The sequence below is a fragment of the Trachemys scripta genome, chromosome 2 (genome assembly GCF_013100865.1).
Source record: "Trachemys scripta elegans isolate TJP31775 chromosome 2, CAS_Tse_1.0, whole genome shotgun sequence".
NCBI lineage: Eukaryota > Metazoa > Chordata > Testudines > Emydidae > Trachemys > Trachemys scripta.
The window spans coordinates 179780753-179800043 of record NC_048299.1 but is presented as its reverse complement, the minus strand read 5'-3'; the positions used below and the strand labels follow the sequence as shown (position 1 = coordinate 179800043).

Genomic DNA, 19291 nt, shown 5'->3' with positions numbered 1-19291 from the left:
GCTCCATTGACTTCAATGGAACTGCATTGTTTTACACCAGCTGAGCACCCAGCCTATTATTTAGGGTGACCAGACAGCAAGTGTGAAAAATCGGGACAGGGGGTCGGGGGTAATAGGAGCTATATAAGAAAAAGACCCAAAAATCGGGACTGTCCCCATAAAATCGGGACATCTGGTCACCCTACTCTTATTTATGTGTTTTGTGTATTTAAAATATATTGCTCTCTTAGAAAATACAGCTCTTTTCATACCTAGAGGTGGCTTAGCAATGGCTAGGCAGAAGTCGGTCTAATGTGTGAACTGATAGCTGTTAAGACTGTGCTGTAGGAAAATGTGAAACAGAAAAGCAATGTGTAAATGAGAGAAATGTGGTTATGAGGCTTTAAGTGTCTGTAATGCTATATACACTGTGCTTTGTTTAAAATGGTAGCACTGTAGTGAGCATGCTTGTGTGGCTACATACTTACTGACTTGAAAACTTATGGTGTGCAAAACTCAGTTGCAGAACTCCATAGTATTTCGGCTAGTGTTTCTTTTTGCAGTTTATTCTTTTCTCCTATCTTTCTCCTGTACCTATTCCACATATACAGGGCCAGATTGTGCTTGGTCTTTGGACATGTGCACAGTGTAGAGATGGGTGCAAAGAGTCTTTCCTGCCTTTTGCTACCTGAACCAGGGTCAGGCATAATTGTAGTGGTGACCTTGAAGGGGTAGCCACCCCAAAGAGGGTAGGGGAAGACCTGCCCCTTTCAGACCTGCCAATGCAGCATAACTGTCCACACAAGGGTGAGAGAGAATCCTAGGAGCAATGCAGCAGGTCTGTTCCCATTGTACAGTGGGGAATGCAAAAAGGACTTCCTATAGAGCAGTGCAGTTCAGTTCTACCCCCCAAAAGGTCCAGTGCGTGTTAGACACAATCTGGGCCACTGTGTGCAGTATTGTCAATTACTAAAGCTTCTACTCTGTGTACTATGGCAAATATTTATGTGCAGTTAGAGTGGGTTAATGTTGCTCTGGGAACCTTAACATTTTCTACTTTCTGATTTTTGTGTGTGGACTTAAACTGGCAACCTTTAATGTTGTGCTAATGTAGCTGTTTTGCCTTTAATATAAGGCATGTTTGGTTTTAACAAACATGCAGAACTGTGTAGGGTTTTATTTTGTTCTTACTTGTGCCACGTTTGGAGTAAAAGGGAAAAATATAATGGCTTTACCCAAACTGTTCCCATCTTGCATTCCCTAATGATTTGCTCATTTTAAAATGGGACTATCTTGTTTTCTAGCAGAGAAGGCTGCTGGGAATAAAATGGCTCTTTGTTTAGAGGGTAACCCAAAAGACAGACTTGCAGGCTGAAGCCATAGTGTCTATTATTGGCAGAAATACAAACCTTTCAATAATAAATGAGCCCTTAGCCGCTCTCACACTGTATCTGTCCTCAGGGGCCAAGTGCAACAACATAGTGGCCTACTGAGGAACTTAGCTAGAAATTTATGGTTTCATCAGCTTGCAGAAACAACTACAGTAATTAATTGGACACGCCAGGGAATAACCTAAATGGTTTGTTCTTTGTGATTAGAGAGCACTTCTTTAACTAGCTCTCCAATGAAGTGTGGGTCACTGAAATCTGGGTGCAACAAAGTATATTGAAGAATGTAGTTTTGGTAGGTTATTTAATGTTTGCAGTATATATATGATGTTAATGGGCCCAATCATATAGTTCTTGCCTGCAGAAACTTTTGTTAAGGTAGACGGGAGGCTGTGAGTGTTGTCAGATGTAGGAGTCAGCCCTGAAAATGTTGAACAGCCATTAGAAAAGGTGTGTAGGTGTTAAATGATGGGAAGGGTTTGGTGTGATGAGGGGAAACAAGCTGATGGAAGTGGCTACACCCAGTTTTTTGTTTCTTAAAATCTAAATAATAAATATATATTCTTAAATAGTTTCAGCTTTTTTAGCAAGTGAATAGGCTACACCTGTGCTTAGCTTGCATCTCATCATAAGTAGTATTAACTGTTAAAAGCATTCACTGATACGTTTTTGAAGCTTTTAAGGTTAAATCTTTAAACTTGATGCATGAAATGTTAGCCACTCAGCTCTCATTAATGGTCAAGGAATTGTGCTGCTAGAGCCTTGAATGTCCAGTTGGGATTGTAACCTTGGGGAAATGTTTTCAAAGTTGGCTTACAAATTTGCACCTGCAAAATGGTTGTGCATGCACACAGTTCTCATTTATGTTCAGAAATAGGGTAAAAGTATAATTACCCCATTGTTAGAAAGTCAAAAGGCTCATAGGTGCAATGCCTAGGGCCTTTGAAAAAATGACCTCTAATGTTCATTGAAAGGAAGCAGTCTGTAAAGATTTTTTTAAAATATACGCACTTCAGAAAGCTTAAGTACTTTCTGTGCTGTTTTTTGTACCTTTGTAGTTTTGAACTTCTATCTTAAGGTCAAATGGGATCACTGGGTTAATTTAATTAAAAAGAAAGAAGAAACTTTCATGTTTTGGGATATAGAGGCAGTGGACAGCCGATACCAAAAGTGAATGATTTCATAATATAAGGCCAGAGAACTACACATCGGCGAGTCTGTTCATACTGATGTGCCTGGGGGAGGTAGCCACTTCCAGGAGGCAGTATGGATTAGTGGATAGAGCACTGGACTGGGACTCAGGAGACTTGGATTCTGTTCCTGGCTCTGTCAGAGGTGTACTGGATGGTATTGGGCAAATCACTTCACCTATCTGTGCCTCAGTTTGTAAAATGGGGATAATGATACAGCCCTCCTTTATAAAGCGCTTTGAGGAATATTGATGAGAAGTCCTATATAAAAGTATTATTATTATTTTATTATGTCTGAAAAGTGGTTGCCTCTCCATCTGCTTCTTCTGGTGCTTTTGAAGATTCTTGAAATGCATTTCTTGCTGGCCTTGTGTTCAGTGGGGGAAATCTGTTCCAGAATCTAAAAGGAAATATAACAAGTAGGGTGTTGAAGGGCCACATTACTGGGGAAGGAGGGAAATCCTACAAAAAAGCCCCTTCGTGTGGAACATCTTTCTCTGTTCCCTAGCACCCTGGGATGTTGATGTTTAGGATATTAGTAGTGACGTAAGGATCAGGTTTGGAGAATCTGGAACCAAAGGATCAAATCAGTCTTTTAGATAGACAAATACTGTTAAATACTGAAGCCAGTCTGCTTTATGCTGCAGATTGGACTGAGAGCCCCAGCATTGGTTGGGAGGGGAATATACTCTGCATCAGTTGTTCTTTGAACACAGCCCAAGATCTGGGTCTAAATATTCAGACTAGTGACTACTAAAGTATGATTATGGTCATCATAGCCCTCAGCAGCATGCTTTTCAAAATGTTTCCTGGCTTCTTGGCTTTGAAGCTCTTTGCTACACTGGTTACATTGGTAAATGATCCTTTGACACTGACAGCAGCTACAGGAACATCTTCAAAAAAACAGCTGGCAGTGTACCCTGAACACCGTTACAGATTTCCCAGGATAGCTATCTCAAAAAAGGGACAACCCTGGGAAAACTGGGACATGTGGCAACCCTTGCTCTCACTGACTTCAATGGGATTTAGATCAGACATTAAGGAACACACTGGTTTACAGACAGATAGTACAGGCGAACAAAACAGACTCCAAAGAGATATCCTCGACCACCTCAGGAAATGGCTTTAGTGAAGAGGAGATCCACAGGAGTTCCAGGAATCCACCTCCCAGCTCCCTCCACAGGCACTTCTCCAGTCTAGGGCTGCATTAACCTCCTCAGCCATTCCATCTGTCCCCCTGCTGAGGGTGTAGCCAAAAGCTTCCCGCACACTGGGGCTCAGCTAGTCCCCACAGATTGCAGCTACCCTGTGCCAAAGGAATGCCGGCCCATCTCGTGGAATCCCAAAATCCTGCCAGACCTGTGTAGTGGGCCTGCTTTGCTTGAGTGGACAGGGAGTATGTTTGATCCTGAAAATGCACAGTCACTAGTGAGTTTAGTACTCACTACTGTGAACTACTTCAATGGGCCTGCTCACAGTAGTAAGCGCTAATCTCAGTAGTGTTGGCAGGATCTGCCCCTTGACCAGTAGTCATCTGGCAATCCCAGGCTACAACATCTCTTTAGTTCGGTTCCATTAATAGTATTAAATAAAATAGATTGTAGGCTGAACGGGACCTGTGATGAATCTACTGTGCTTAATATTTGCATGGCTATTGAATGTATAGCATTTTAGTATAGTCTGTTATACGGTATTAAACTTTTTTTTACCATGTAAGTGACTACAATAGGGGGCTGTAGATTCTAATTTGTTTTTAAGTTTCATCTCTCTTTTTAATTGATTTAATTTTTAAAATTGCTTTCATTTTTTTAAACCTATTTTTATCCCCCCTGCTTTTGGTGCTTAGTTACTACAATGCCAGCTCTAAGTGCATTTTTAACATACATATTTGCCTTTTATATTATAGCTCATTTGAAATGTTACCAATGGTAAATGTTGCCACTCTTCTTTGATGGTAGTTACTGTGTAAACCCTGGGAATTTCTTTAGGGGGTTGCCACACGCCTCCACCAAGTGAATTCTTTGACATGCATCACTGCCAAAGGGGAAAAAAAATCATCATGTTGGGAAAAAAGATTGAAGATTGGAATACAGAAAGACATCATAAATAGGTTTTACGCAAAAATATATTCAGTGACTGTAAATAAATTTGGAACTTTAGGCACAACAACAGAATAATACTTTTTAAGACCACAGTGAAAAGGAAAAACTAAAACGTTCAACCCTTACTTATGCTCTGTTAAGGGCAGGCATTCCTGCCCACATTCCATTCTTCTGTTGTGTACAGATAAGTCATTTCATGCACATTTGAAGTGGGGAGAATGCTATTCTAAATGGGCAGCATTTTGCAGTCTGTTAAATTCTACCTCAGCCTCTCCCATTCTCCCACGCCAAAGTAGCATCAATTACTGCAGACAGTTTGAGGTCATTTACACTGCTTACTCCTCCAAGGTGTGGACATGCCCCTCTAGGGTAGTGGTTCTGAAACTTTTTTGATTGGGCTCCCCTTCTTTGTGTCTGTAGTCATTTACACATCCGTCCCCGGCCCAGTACACCTTCGCCACCCACCATTTTTTCACAGCAGCTTTAGCGCCCCATTGAACCCTTATTTCTGGTGAGGGATTGGGGAGGGGGAGGAGCAAGAGAGCCCACGTGGCAGAGCTCTGGCTGTCCCCTTTATCCCTGCCTCTCAGGGGTGCATAGCCCTTCTGCGTGAGCCCCAGCCACCTGAGGCTGACAACTAGAGCTCATAACAACAACAATAAATAAAGCACACAGCTCACGCCACCCTTGGGAGGCCTTCCGCATAGTTTGAAAACCACTGCTTTAGGGAATTTCTGGGGCAGTCATGGTTGTGATGAGCAGTCAGTGTCAAATGGGCTGAAGGGGGCAGGAAGTTTTTGAAGGAGAGTGATCATTACACAGATTACCTCATCTGTGGTGCATCCCAAGAGTCCTGCAGGTTTGGGAAATGGAATCTTTGAGCGCTCAGACCCCTGCTATGGAGAGGCAAATCCTGCCTCCCTCTCCCCACCCCCAATGCAAAAAATCAATGGGTTACACATGCTTAGAATCTCTCAAGAAATGACCTTTGGTAACTAGCACCCCAAGTCTCCTTCCCTTTCATAGCAAAACATGCAATTCTAAGCAATGGGCTACCTGAAAATGTGCAGAGATTGAGTGACATTACTGAACTGGTAGATTAAACATCGAGTCAAGAATTTCTGAGTTCTAATCCTAGCTCTACTATTGACTAATTTGGCTGACAAAGGTACCTATATACACAGAACATACAAACATACAATGTCAATGAAGCACACATTATATGGATTAAAAACTGGCTAACTGATAGATCCCAAAAAGTGATTGTAAATGGGGAATCATCATCTATAGGGGGTGCTTCTAGTGAGGTTCCTTCCTCAAGGATCTCTACTTGGCCTCATTCAAAATCTTTATCAATAATCTGGAGGAAAATATAAAATCATTGCTGGTAAAGTTTGCAGATGACACAATAATTGGTGCAGCAGTAATGGTATGGCCAAGTCAGTTCTACAGAATTATCTGGGTTGCTTGGTAAAGTAGGCTTACTTGAACAATTTGTGTTTTAGTACAGCCAAATGCAAGGTCATACATCTGGGAACAAAGGGTGTAGGTCACATATATAGGATGATGGGACTGTATTTTGGAAAGTAGTGACTCTGAAAGCAATTTGTGGATCAGAATCAATAACTATCTGCCATAAGCGCTGTTGTGATAATTGGGCCTACACATTTATCTTAATCATGAGCGCAACTGTAAAAGCTGTGAGATCGTTTATAAAGTGTCACAATAACCTACAACAACACATGTTGATGTGGAAAAGGTGAAAAAGCGAAGCAGACTGAATTAGCCTAAACCAAAAGGCCTACTGTTATAACTAAAGGACTGTGTTAAGATTATGCCTGGAAAAGAAGAAAAGTGTGGAACCAGAAATCAATCAACCAAAATTGGTGTGGCAGAAATTAGGCCTAATTGGTGGACAAAATACTGAGGGGATGGAACTTTCCACCCATCACGCCTTTTTGGGATCCTCAAAAAGAGACTTTGGGGGGAAAATATGGATGGCTGGGTGGAGGTGAAGCAGAGGGCCTACCATGCCACTGGCTGATTGAGAGAGTAGAGAAGGAGAAGAGTGAGTTTTACCATCATGACTGCCACTTCCACTTTCTCCTGGGACCCTGTACCACCTTCATCCTAATCCTGAGAGATGTTCTGACCAGAGTAGGCCAGAGAGAGGTACCAGATGACATTGCCACCTCCACCAGCTCTGACTAAATCCCAAACACAACCTGGGATGTGAGATTTTGTCACCTCCCTCCTCCCCCATCCCACATGTTCTTTTCCTTCCCTGCCTTAGTTCTTCTCTTTTATTATCGCTCCCCTTTTGCCTTCTGTCTTAATAAGTCTGGCTTAGCCAGCCAAGACTGCGTATTTCACAACTTTGCTTTAAGCCTGCAAATAGAAAGATTTCAGAGTGGTAGCCATGTTAGTCTGTATTAGCAAAAAGAACGAGGAGTACTTGTGGCACCTTAGAGACTAACAAATTTATTTGGGCATAAGCTTTCGTGGGCTAAAGCCCACTTCATCAGATGCATGGAGTGGAAAATACAGTAGGAAGATATATATGTATATACAGAGAACATGAAAAAATGGGTGTTGCCATACCAACTCTAACGAGTTCTCCTGCTGATAATAGCCCACCTTAATTGATTAGTCTCGTTAGAATTGGTATGGCAACGCCCATTTTTTCATGTTCTCTGTGTGTGTGTGTGTGTGTGTGTGTGTGTGTGTATATATATATATATATATATATATATATATATGTATGTATGTATATATATCTTCCTACTGTGATAGACTGTCAAGCAAGGTTTCCCTTTCCCCCCCTTTTTAAAGGCTCTTGACAATTAAAGTGATAGGGAATGAGGGGTGCTTAAATGAAAACCTTACTTAACATTTCAAACGCTATAACTGTTTTTCCTTCTTTTTTGTATTTTTAATAAAGGGTTACAAGATTTGTAATGGTATGTTTGCCATGGTACGAAAGCAGACTGAAGTCTCTGTGTACCAAACCCAGAATCTTGTTTAAAACTGCTTAGTGTTGGACAGTTACAGGATCATGTTAAAATCTTTGATTTGGGTCCATTTATTGACCCTGAATGAATTCAACAGTGTGATGTGGTGATTAAGAGAGCAAATGTGATCTTTGGATGTCTAAGGGGAATATCAAGTAGAAGCAGGGAGATGTATAATGTATACTGCCTTAATGAGACCGTTACTGGAATACTGTGTCCGGTTCTGGTGTCCACACTTTGGAAAACCTGCCTTACTGGGAGAGACAAAATAGCTTATTCTAGTTTATCCAAGAGAAGGTTAAGAGGTGACTTGATCATGTTCTATAAATGCCTATGTGGGGAGAACATTTCTGATAGAGAAGGATCTTTAATTTAGCAGACAAATACATAACAAGAGCCAATGACTGGAAGGTGAAGCTAGAGAAACTCAGAGTAAAAACAAGATGCACATTTTAAAGTCAGGGTAACTAGCCATTGGAACAATTTACCTAGCTATGTGGTGGATTCTCCATCTCTGGAAGTCTTTAAATCAACACTGGATGTCTTTCTAAAATATATGTGGTAGATAAACCAGAAAATTAGGGGGGAGGCTGTTCTAGATTTGAGTTTGACAAATAGGGAGGAATTGGTTGAGAATTTGAAAGTGGAAGGCAACTTGGGTGAAAGTGATCATGAAACGGTAGCGTTCATGATTCTAAGGAATGGTAGGAGGGAGAACAGCACAATAAAGACAATGGATTTCGAGAAGGCAGACTTTAGCAAACTCAGGAAGTTGGTAGGTAAAATCCCATGGGAAGCAAGTCTAAGGGGAAAAACAATTGAAGACAGTTGGCAGTTTTTCAAAGAGACATTATTAAGGGCACAAGAGCAAACTATTCCACTGTGTAGGAAAGATAGGCAGTATGGCAAGAGACCTAAGCAAGTGGCTTAACCGGGAGATCTTTAATGATCTAAAACTCAAAAAAGAGTCCTACAAAAAGTGGAAACTCGGTCAAATTACAAAGGATGAATAAAAACAAATAACACAAGTATGTAGGGACAAAATTAGAAAGGCCAAGGCACAAAACGAGATCAGACTAGCTAGGGACATAAAGGGTAACAAGAAAACATTCTACAAATACCTTAGAAGCAAGAGAAAGACCAAGGATAGACTAGGCCCGGTACTCAATGTGAGGGGAAAGACAATAACAGAAAACGTGGAAATGACAGAGGTGCTTAATGATTTCTTTGTTTCGGTTTTCCCCAAGAAGGTTGGTGGTGATTGGACATCTAACATAGTGAATGCCAATGAAAATGAGGTAGGATCAGAGGCAAAAATAGGGAAAGAATAAGTCAAAAATTACTTAGACGTCTTCAAGTCACCAGGGCCTGATGAAATGCATCCTAGAATACTCAAGGAGCTGACTGAGGAGATATCTGAGCCATTAGCAATTATCTTTGAAAAGTCATGGAAGACGGGAGACATTTCAGAAGATTGGAAGATGGCAAATATAGTGCCCATCTATAAAAAGGGAAATAAGGACAACCCGGGGAATTACAGACCAGTAAGCTTACCTTCTATACCCAGAAAGATAATGGAGAAAATAATTTAGAAATCAATTTGCAGACACCTAGAAGATAATGAGGTGATACGGAACAGTCAGCATGGATTTGTCAAAAACAAATTGTGTCAAACCAACCTGACAGCTTTCTTTGATAGGTTAACAAGCCTTGTGGATAGGGGAGAAGTGATAGATGTGGTATATCTTGACTTTAGTAAGGCTTTTGATACTGTTTCACATGACCTTCTCATAAACAAACTAGGGAAATGCAACCTAGATGGAGCTACAATAAGGTGGGTGCATAACTGGTTGGGAAATCATTCCCAGAGAGTAGTTATCAGTGGTTCACAGTCATGGTGGAAGGCATAACAAGTGGGGTTCAGCAGGGATTGGTTCTGGTTCCGGTTCTGTTCAATATCATCATCAATGATTTAGATAATGGGATAGAGAGTTCACTTATAAAGGTTGCGGACGATACCATGCTGGGAGGAGTTGCAAGTGCTTTGGAGGATAGGATTAAAATTCAAAATGATCTGGACAAACTGGAGAAATGGTTTGAAGTAAAGTGGATGAAATTCAATAAGGACAAATGCAAAGTACTCTACTTAGGAAGGAACAGGCAGTTGCACACCTACAAAACGGGAAATGTGCCTAGTAAGGAGTACTGCGGAAAGGGATCTGGGTGTCATAGTGGATCACAAGCTAAATATGAGCCAACAGTGTAACACTGTTGCAAAAAAAGCAAACATCATTCTGGGATGTAAGCAAGACATGAGAAGTAATTCTTCTGCTCTACTCCACGCTGATTAGGCCTCAACTGGAGTATTGTGCCACATTTCAGGAAAGATGTGGACAAATTGGAGAAAGTCCAGAGAAGAGCAACAACAATGATTAAAGGTCTAGAAAACATGACCTATGAGGGAAGATTGAAAAAACTGGGTTTGTTTAGTTTGGAGAAGAGAAGACTGAGAGAGGACATAACAGTTTTCAAGTACATAAAAGGCTGTTACAAGGAGGACAGAGAAAAATTGTTCTTCTTAACCTCTGAGGATAAGACAAGAAGCAATGGGCTTAAATTGCAGCAAGGGTGGTTTAGGATGGACATTAGGAAAAGCTTCCTAACTGTCAGAGTGGTTAAGCACTGGAATAAATTGCCTAGGGAGGTTGTGGAATCTCCATCATTGGGGATTTTTAAGAGCAGGTTGGACAAACACCTGTTAGGGATGGTCTAGACAATACTTAGTCCTGCCTTGAGTGCAGGGGACTGAACTACTTGACCTCTCGAGGTCCCTTCCAGTTCTGTGATTCTATGATTCTAAATATCGTCTTGATGCAGGGATAACTGGATGAGGTTATCTGGCCTGTGTTGTGCAGGACATCAGACTAGATGGTCATAATAATCTCTCCTGACCCTAAAATTTGTGACTATCTGGCAAATCCCTTAACCTCTTTGTCAGTTTTCCAATCTGTACAAGGCAGATGATAATACTTACAGGGTGTTTTCAGGTTGAATTAATTTGTTTGTTTGTAAAGCCATTTGAAGATATAAATGGTAGTTTTCCCCAAGTTGAAATGAGGCTTATTAATTAACTTTATGTGTGGACGAGGACTGATAAAGCTTATAAGGGACTAAAGCATGGGCTATTTTTCATCCTACGATTGGGCATGTAACTTGCGCTAACTATATAAGTATTGCGAAGCATGTTTCTATTTGTGAGTATGGTGTGTTGAATCCTTCAAACCTGTGACCCTTTCTTGGGGTATTGTGAGATTGTAAATACATTTTCCTTTATTTTTGGATGTTTGTTTGGGATTTTGTCAGCCCACCTGACCCATTTGTGAATTATAGTAGATGAAAAGTCTTCCCTTTAATTGATTTTTTGCGGGGGGAAGTGGGGGGAAGAAGATGTGTTTACCTTTTATGTGTTTATTTTTTTACTTGAAAATTTGAAAGAATGTGATGAATGCCATGTGGAAGCCTAGCTTGATAGCATTGGATAACTGTCTATTAAATATTAATGTCATAACTACTGAGCACTCTGAACACCGTGTTTATTAAAAAGGGAGGCAGTATGGTCTAGTGATGAATGCCCATGTCTGGGGATCAGGCAGCCTATGTTCTATTTGGAATGCCACAAACTTCTACCTGTGCGCCTTTTCCCATCTGTAAAATGAGACTTGTACTTACCCTCTTTTGTAAAGTGCTTTGATAATAAAAAGAGCTGGATGAAAAGGGCTTTTTAAGAGCAAAATATTTATTAAACTCTAAGGCCTAGAGGTACTTAGCTATTATACCGAATTGAAGATGCAGGTTTGACTTTCCGAACCAGTAGGCATGAACTAAGACGGAAACACCGTCAGAAGTCAGGGGTGAAGTTTGGGAGGTTGACCCTTGTGTGACTCAACAGCACTTACTGGCAAGTCAGTAATGGCATCTGCAGAGCTCTGAAGTTCAGTGCAGGTTTTGTGGCAGGTGTATGTTTATGGCGACATAACTCCTGCATATTGGGAGGGATAGAGGAAAGCTTTATAAGGGGGTGGAAAGGAAGGTCTTCATGAAGGCAAAAGGTCAAGGTCCAAATTTTATAACCTAATATAATTCCCCCAAGAAGGGCCCCAGTCATTATAGTATGCTGTTATACCAGAGAGTACTTAGTGCCAGATGGCAGTAATGTGAAGTTTAAACTTACTGCTGGAAAAAGAGGAGTGAGGTAAAAGTAAAATGAAATAATTTTTTTTAAAAAGTCCTCTCCTAAGATAAAGACAGAATAAATGACTTTATACTTTTGTCCTTCCAGGTGAAGCCAGTTACCCATAGTAGAATCAATGTGTCAGCACGGTTTCGAAAACCACTTCAAGAGCCATGCACTATTTTGTAAGTAGGATTTTCTGTTAGGGGAGGTAATCCACCATCGTCTTTTTCTTGTTTCTATTGAGTTTTATTTAAACACAGCTACACATTATTTAACTTTCCTTTATTCTTCCAGTCTGATTGCTAATGGAGACCTTATAAATCCAGCAGTGCGCCTCTTCATCCCTAGAAAAACACTAAATCAGTGGGATCATGTTCTTGAAATGGTGACAGAAAAAGTAACCCTCCGAAGTGGAGCTGTGCACAGGTATGGGGAAGTTGTATATTTATAACATATACTTTACATATTGACATATCTTTAAATCTCTATAAATAGAGCTGGTTGGGAACTGAATTTCTATTCCACAGGAAATTCTGACATTTTGAAAAAAATTGTTCCTAATCAGAATGAAAATCTGAAATTTTGCATTTCCACTTAAATGAAAGTTCCAAAAAAGTTGATTCAGTACAGTTGAAATGTTTTGTTTTGGCTTTATAGTTCTGACATATATAATTTTAAATATAATATATAAGGACAATACAACATTGACATTAATATTTAATGTAACAAAATAAAACAATAAAGTCAAAATATAATGTTTTAACATTATTGAAATGAAACGTTTTGACTTTTGTCATGAAGCGTTTGATCAAAATTGACATGTTCCCACAAAATATTTCAGTTATAAAAACCCTGCATTTTTCAATGGGAAACTGGCCCATCTAATTTCTTTCAACCAGCTCTATCCACAGCCCACCATTTTCTGATGACTTGGGCCCTGCAGCATGCTCAGAAAGTCAACCAGCTCAATCTCTGTCAGACAAGGTGGGAAGCTGGTTCCAAAGTTATACAAGCATCCCATCTCATCTCAGTTGATACAGTATCGATTAGAGGAGAGATGATCTCTCAGGTAGGTAGTTTCCAAATCATTTAGGGCTTTAAAACTTAAAATCAGCCCCTTTAATTGTACCTGGAAATTATTTGGGAGCCAGTTCAAGTCCTTGAGCACAGATTAAATGTGCTCTCTGTGGGAAACGCTGAAGTAAGCAGGCTGCCAAATCCTGCACTAACAAAATTTGTGGCCTTCCAGTACATCCCCATGTAGGGCACATTACAGTAATCCACTTTGCAGATGGGAAAGGCATGGTTAACTTAGGTAAGGTCTGCATCCGAGAGAAAAGGTCACAGCCCTGTACCAGTGAAGCGCTCTTTGCAACTGTTGCTTACTAAGCTATTCTGGAGCAGGTGGGAGTCAGCACGACCTCTAGGTTGTAAAGCTGTATCACAAAAAGAGAAACTCTCCCCAAATAATAAGAGATGAAAAAATCTCCCCCGCTGTATAACCTCAGTCTTGTGTGGGTTGACTCTCTGCCAGCTAGCTTCCATCCAGTTCCCTCATCCCCAGCTCCATGTTTCTATCAACATCACTAGACTCACAAAACACAGTATTTTTTGGGACATCTAAGATGTTATATACAGTAAAATAGATGTAAACATACATGACAACTCTTTCGGTCAGATCCTCAGCAGGTATAAATTGTACTTCCAGTGAAGTGATGTCACTTTTTACCATCTGAAGATCTGGCCCTCTGTTTTCACCTCCAGATTGTTTTGAAATTAATAAACCATTAGAGGTTTGCTCTCACAGTTTGATGTCACTACTTGGTGTAAGAAATAACCAAATTATATACAGAAAGGTATAAATTATTCTTTAGGTAACTATGGTTGCAGTTCAGTGTCTTGTGTTATTTTTGATGATAAAAATGCACTTGACATCGCAAGCGCCGACTTTCCAAAGTGCCGAAGGATACTGGACCCGCGGCTCTGCCCCAGGCTCCGCCCCCCACCCCACCCCTTCCCTCAAGGCCCCACCCTCCCACTTCCCACCCCCGCTCCCAGGGCCGGCTCTAGGCACCAGCAAACCAAGCAGGTGGTTGGGTGGCACATTTTCAGGGGCGGCATTTTTTTTTTTGGCACTTGGGCGGCAAAAGCCTAGAGCCGGCCCTGGCAGCAGCAGTGCGTCCTGCACCGGGGGCGCCCTGGGGCCGCAGCGGTTCGCGTCGGGGAACAGCACCCACACCTTATGGCCGGGCGGGCTCCGAGCGCGGGACACTCCGTCTGGGAGCCGCCCTTCGGGGCACACGGAGCTGCCTGCAGGTGCCGCAGGGCGGCCACCCCCCAGTGCCGCAGCCGGGGCTGGGCGAAGTGGCCAGAGCCGCCCAGGGACTGCGGCAGGGCGGCCAGGAGCAGCAGCAGGAGCGGGGCCATAGAGGACGGGGTGCTGCCATGCGGGGCACGCGTCCCGCTCTCTGGGGCTCCGCTCCCTCTGGGGCTGCCCTACCCCGGCTCCTCAGCCCCCTGCCGGGGCGGTCCCCCAGCTCTGTCCTCCCTGGTCCCGGCCAGTCTTGGAGGCGGGAGCCCTGGCTGGAGGGACCCTGGGCTGAGGCGCGCCCCGGGAGCCCCGCTGCTTACCCTGACCCTGCCAGCGCTGGACCGGCTGGAGGTGAGGGGGGTAGCGGGCGGAGTCAGCGCTGGTGGGGGGGGACGCCCAGCGCTGGGGCGGCAGGCAGTGCGGGTGGGTTCGGGGGAGAGCCCAGATTTGGGGTAGCAGGGGGTGCGGGTGGGGTGGGGGGGAGGGCCCAGGGTTGGGGCGGCAGGGGGCGCGGGTGGGGTGGGGTGGGAGGAGAGCCCAGCGCTGGGGTGGCAGGGGGTGCGGGTGGGGGGGAGAGCCCGGGGGTGGGGTGGAGGGCAGCCAAACAATTTTTTGCTTGGGGTGTCAAAAAACCTAGAGCCGGCCCTGCCTGCTCCACTCCTGCCCCTCCTCTTCCCGCCCAGATCCGCCCCCTCCCCTGAGCGCGCTGTGTCCTCACTCCTCTCCCCTCCTCCCCAAAGCCTCCTGCACGCTGCAAAACAGCTGATCACGGCGGGCGGGAGGCACGGGGAGGGAGGGGGAGGTGCTGATCTGCAGGGCCCATCAGTGGGCAGGAGGCGTTGCAGGTGGGGTGGGGGAGAGCTGATAGGGGGGCTGCCGGTGGGTGCTCAGCACCCACGGAGTCGGTGTCTATGTATGGCATTTGAACCATTCAGTGTTTTCCTTTTCTGGTTTCCTATTAACCTAGTTTTCATATTCTGTTCCTTAAAATGCTAGGAATACATACTAAATAAGTTAGTAAAGTGATCATTGTTCCTTAATAAGTTACAAATTAATTGCTGTGGTTTATAGTCACTGTGTTGTCATCCTGTGAGACCATTGATGCCAGAAAGATAGTACTTCTTATTAAACAAGAAAAAACAGAATTACGAGAATGACACTACATGTGTGGTGTTTTTCTTTTCCGCATCATTAACAACATAGCTGCCAAGTTTTGTGGTTTCATGCATGACATTTATCAAGTCACTGATTCTCCCTGCCAAGCTCCCCAAGAGTGGGGGCAGGCGCAGGAAGGATGTTTTCCAGGGTTCTCCAAACAGTGTGTGGTCTAACAAACACAATAAGGTGAATTCAGAAATGAGTTTCCTTATTGATTTTAGGTTTCCTTGTCTTTGTGGGCTTGTTTGCTCATTAATATTGTTTCATCATTACTGGTGGCTTTTATGTGGCAATGAAGCATAAGTGTTTTTTCAAGTGCTGCCATTACCATGAAATGTTTGTATTTAAAAAATAACTACTAGGTATATTTTGTAGTAGTGGAAGTGCATTTGGGATGACATACTAGATATGCAAGAAAACAGCAAAGTTTAAAAGTGGAGATTGGTATTAATATAAAATAAGAACAAAAAAGTTACCTATGTTAGTATACAATTTGTTGCACCTAGAAAACTGAGGAACTTCCCCATCTGGGGGATTAATGATGCATTATGGGTTACAAAAATATGTCAGAGTATTTTTGCAAATTGTGCTTTTCTATGTTATTTCATGCAAGATTAAACCAAGTGTATGTCTGGCTTGAAAGGGCAATGGATTCATCTGACTAATACTGACTGTCTGAAGTTAGTGTAAAAAGAATTATGGGGAAAAGTAGCTTTTTCTTTTTTATGAAATACAGAATTTTCTGACTTAGCTCAGCTCTCTCATCTTGCACATATCTGTATATATCAGTTGGGGAAAAAAGCTTGTTGAGGTGGACTTGTTGAGAAATGAATATTTGTTTGTGTCAGTATAGTGTGCATCCATTTGCTGTACGTGCACTTTGTGGATAATATGCACACGCCCTCTAGAAGGCTTCTTAAATACAGATGTTTGAATGTTAAATTTAATTATGTAAACATGCTCCTGTTGTTGAGTTGTGGAACGTGCTGCACAGGGTAGAACCCGTTCAGTGTAGAGGGATTCCCTCCACCCCCTTGTGATCTTTCTTGTATAAATTCAGAGATTTGGAAATGAGCTGATTCTGACAGAAGAGAAATAGAAATCCCCAAGCAACAAGTTTCTTCCTTCACCCTCAGTAAATGCATGTGTACACACAATAGTCTGTTACTCTATATACCGAGATTATTATGGTAAAGATCTCTCTGGTACAACGCAGACATTAGCTCTTGGTAGTTTAATTGTTTTATACATACTGTTCCTTGCTATAATCCAGCGGTTCTCAAACTTTAGCAACCCAAGGACCCCCATTTTGCTTTAAAAATTTTCGGGGATCCCCAAGGCCCCCCATGCCGCCCTTGCCCTGCCCCCTTCTCTGAGGCCACGCCCCTTCCCTGCCCCTTCTCCGAGGCCCCGGCCCCACTCAGTCTATCCCCCCTCCCTCTGTCACTTGCTCTCCCCCACCCTCACTCACTTTCACCAGGCTAGTGTAGGGGATTGGGGTGCAGGCTGTGGACCCCGGGAGGGACTCTGGGACCTCAGGTGGCTCCAGAAAGCGACTGACATCTCTCTGGCAGCAGTTCCTAGGCGGGGGGACCAAGGGGGTTCTGTGCACTGCCCATGTCCGCAGGCACCACCCCCACAGCGCCCATTGGCTGCAGTTCCCGGCCAATGAGAGCTGTGGAGTCGGCGCCCAGGTAGTGGGCAGTGCACAGAGACCCTCTGCCAGGGCAGGAAGGAAGCCTGCCTTAGCCCTGATGTGCCTCCAGACTTTAGCGTTCAGGAGGCGCTGGGAGAGAGGGGGAGGAGTTAATCAACGGGGCCTGCGGACCCCTGGGGCACTCTCGGGGACCTCCAGGTGTCCCCAGTTTGAGAAACGCTACTATAAAGTAGAAATGACCTGATAATATATTAACAATACCCACCACAACAAAAAAAAGCCCAATCCAGCATAGATACCCTGTGTGAATAAAAGTACTATGCATAATTATGTTCACACTTGAAATGAATAGAAGATGGGTTCTGAATCTTGGGGTGATGACCTACCTGCCTTTTTCATATAGCTGGACGGGAAGTGAATCCTGATATGGAAAAGAGGGTCCTAGAATGAAAAAGGTTGAGAGCCAGTGGAACAGATCACATTTAGCTCTAGAGAATAAAGTTTCTCTGAGTACAGAAATCCAGTAGTTCTTATATTTATTCCAGTTACCGGATAGAGGAAACCCTCTATCTGTCTCCCAATAGTTCTCGTTTCATTAGCTGACACAGTTCACCCATGACAATGAGAGATCATTCCCAAATTAGATTTCTCCGCTCACCTGCTTGGATCCCAAGTACCTTGCGGCTTGATCCAAGTTGTGATGTGGATGGTTAGTTTGATATTTCTTTCCTTGTATTTGATTCTTTGGGGGTATAGCGGTATATATATTTGTATGACAACTGTTATAGCTCTGCTTTTGAAGTCCAGTAAATTAAGGACGAAAAGAATCAGTCATGATTTTTAAGTGGATAGGTTACTCTAGCTTTTCAATGCACTTAGGAAATCTAATTGAAACCGCATTTAATGTTTTGCCAGGCTTTATACTTTAGATGGAAAACTTGTTCAGAGTGGGTCAGATCTGGAGAATGGGCAGTTCTATGTCGCAGTGGGCAGAGACAAGTTTAAGAAGTTGCCTTATGGTGATCTACTGTTTAGCAAGTCTACAATAAGAAGACCTCAGGGGTAAGCTATCTTTATACACATGTGTGTGTATTTTCATATTACTCGTGTCCTTGTGTGTTAGTCATTGTGTTTACAAACCAAACCCAATAAAACACAAAATCATTATTTGAGACACACAAAATGTAACACAGAAGCAGACCTGTATATATATTTTTTGAAAAACCTGTGTTTATGTCCATGAGAAAGAAAAGAGGACAAAGAATATTAGCAGAGAGAGGAAGGAAACTGAGAGGAAGGGAAGATGTGTTTCTCTCATAAAAGTACCATTAAAGTGAGAGATTATGTATCACAACATGAACACCGTGAGAGATTCTGTAGCTCAGCCCTCCCCATCTAGATTTTTCCTCTACTGGTGTTAATCCACATAGCTCTATGGTCTTCAATGGAACTATGCTGATTTACAGTGGCTGAGGCCCACTATATTTTGTATGGTGTGCGGAGCATGCATTCTTTCAAAAGGTGCTGTAAACCAGTTCTGTGACCCAGGAGTGGAGCGTGATCTCCCTTAAAGGTATTCTCTCTCCCCCCCCGCCCCACACACACACTCTGTTTCCCAACTGCACACTCTTCCAGCCCTTCCTCTGACTACCTGTGTAAGGAGCAAACACCAAGGACCAGACAACGCCTCTGTCACACGAATATTCTTTTAGGGACTGATCCTATGAACACTGTGTGGCTTGTTGCAAAACTACCATTGGTAGTCCCATTGAGTTCCATGGGACTATATATGGTAATAAGCACTACACTGGTAATGTTTGCAAGATTGAGGTCATAATGGTTATCTGCTGGATCACTGTCATTTAAAAATTGAACCGATCTTTTAAATTCTTTAGAAAAATTTGGGCCCAATTCTCTCACTTTCTCTGGTGTAGATCAGGAATAATTCCACTGAGATCAGTGGAGATATGTCAGTGAGAAACTGATGTGAGATCAAAATTTGTCTCGTATTTTGCAAATTAACTCCAGCGCAATACATACTGACTTTTGTGAACTGTATACAGAGAGAATTAGTAACGCAAAATATTCTGAGAAAAACATTTTTGAGGCATGAATGGAAAGGTGGTGCAAAGCATAACCTAAGGCTATGTCTATGCTACGAGCTAGGAGTGTGATTTTTGCTGTTTGTCTACATATACTTGCGCTAGTTCTCATCGAGCTACCATGAGTATAAATAGCAGCATAGTTGTGGTAGCATGGGT

At 42.8% G+C, this 19291-nt stretch overlaps 1 protein-coding gene across 6 annotated transcripts in view; it reads left to right on the top strand.

The window, feature by feature from the left end:
• DCDC2 (doublecortin domain containing 2) overlaps positions 1-19291 on the top strand; it is a 122191-nt gene that overhangs the window by 39937 nt on the left and 62963 nt on the right. For all 6 annotated transcript variants that reach the window (XR_004644682.1, XM_034762416.1, XM_034762417.1 and 3 more), the window contains 3 exons: positions 12010-12086; positions 12199-12330; positions 17946-18092. Coding sequence is in view for 5 of the 6 variants with exons in the window: in XM_034762416.1 (XP_034618307.1) it covers positions 12010-12086; positions 12199-12330; positions 17946-18092 (356 nt within the window). In the remaining variant the exon portion in view is untranslated. The remainder of the gene's footprint in view (positions 1-12009; positions 12087-12198; positions 12331-17945; positions 18093-19291) is intronic.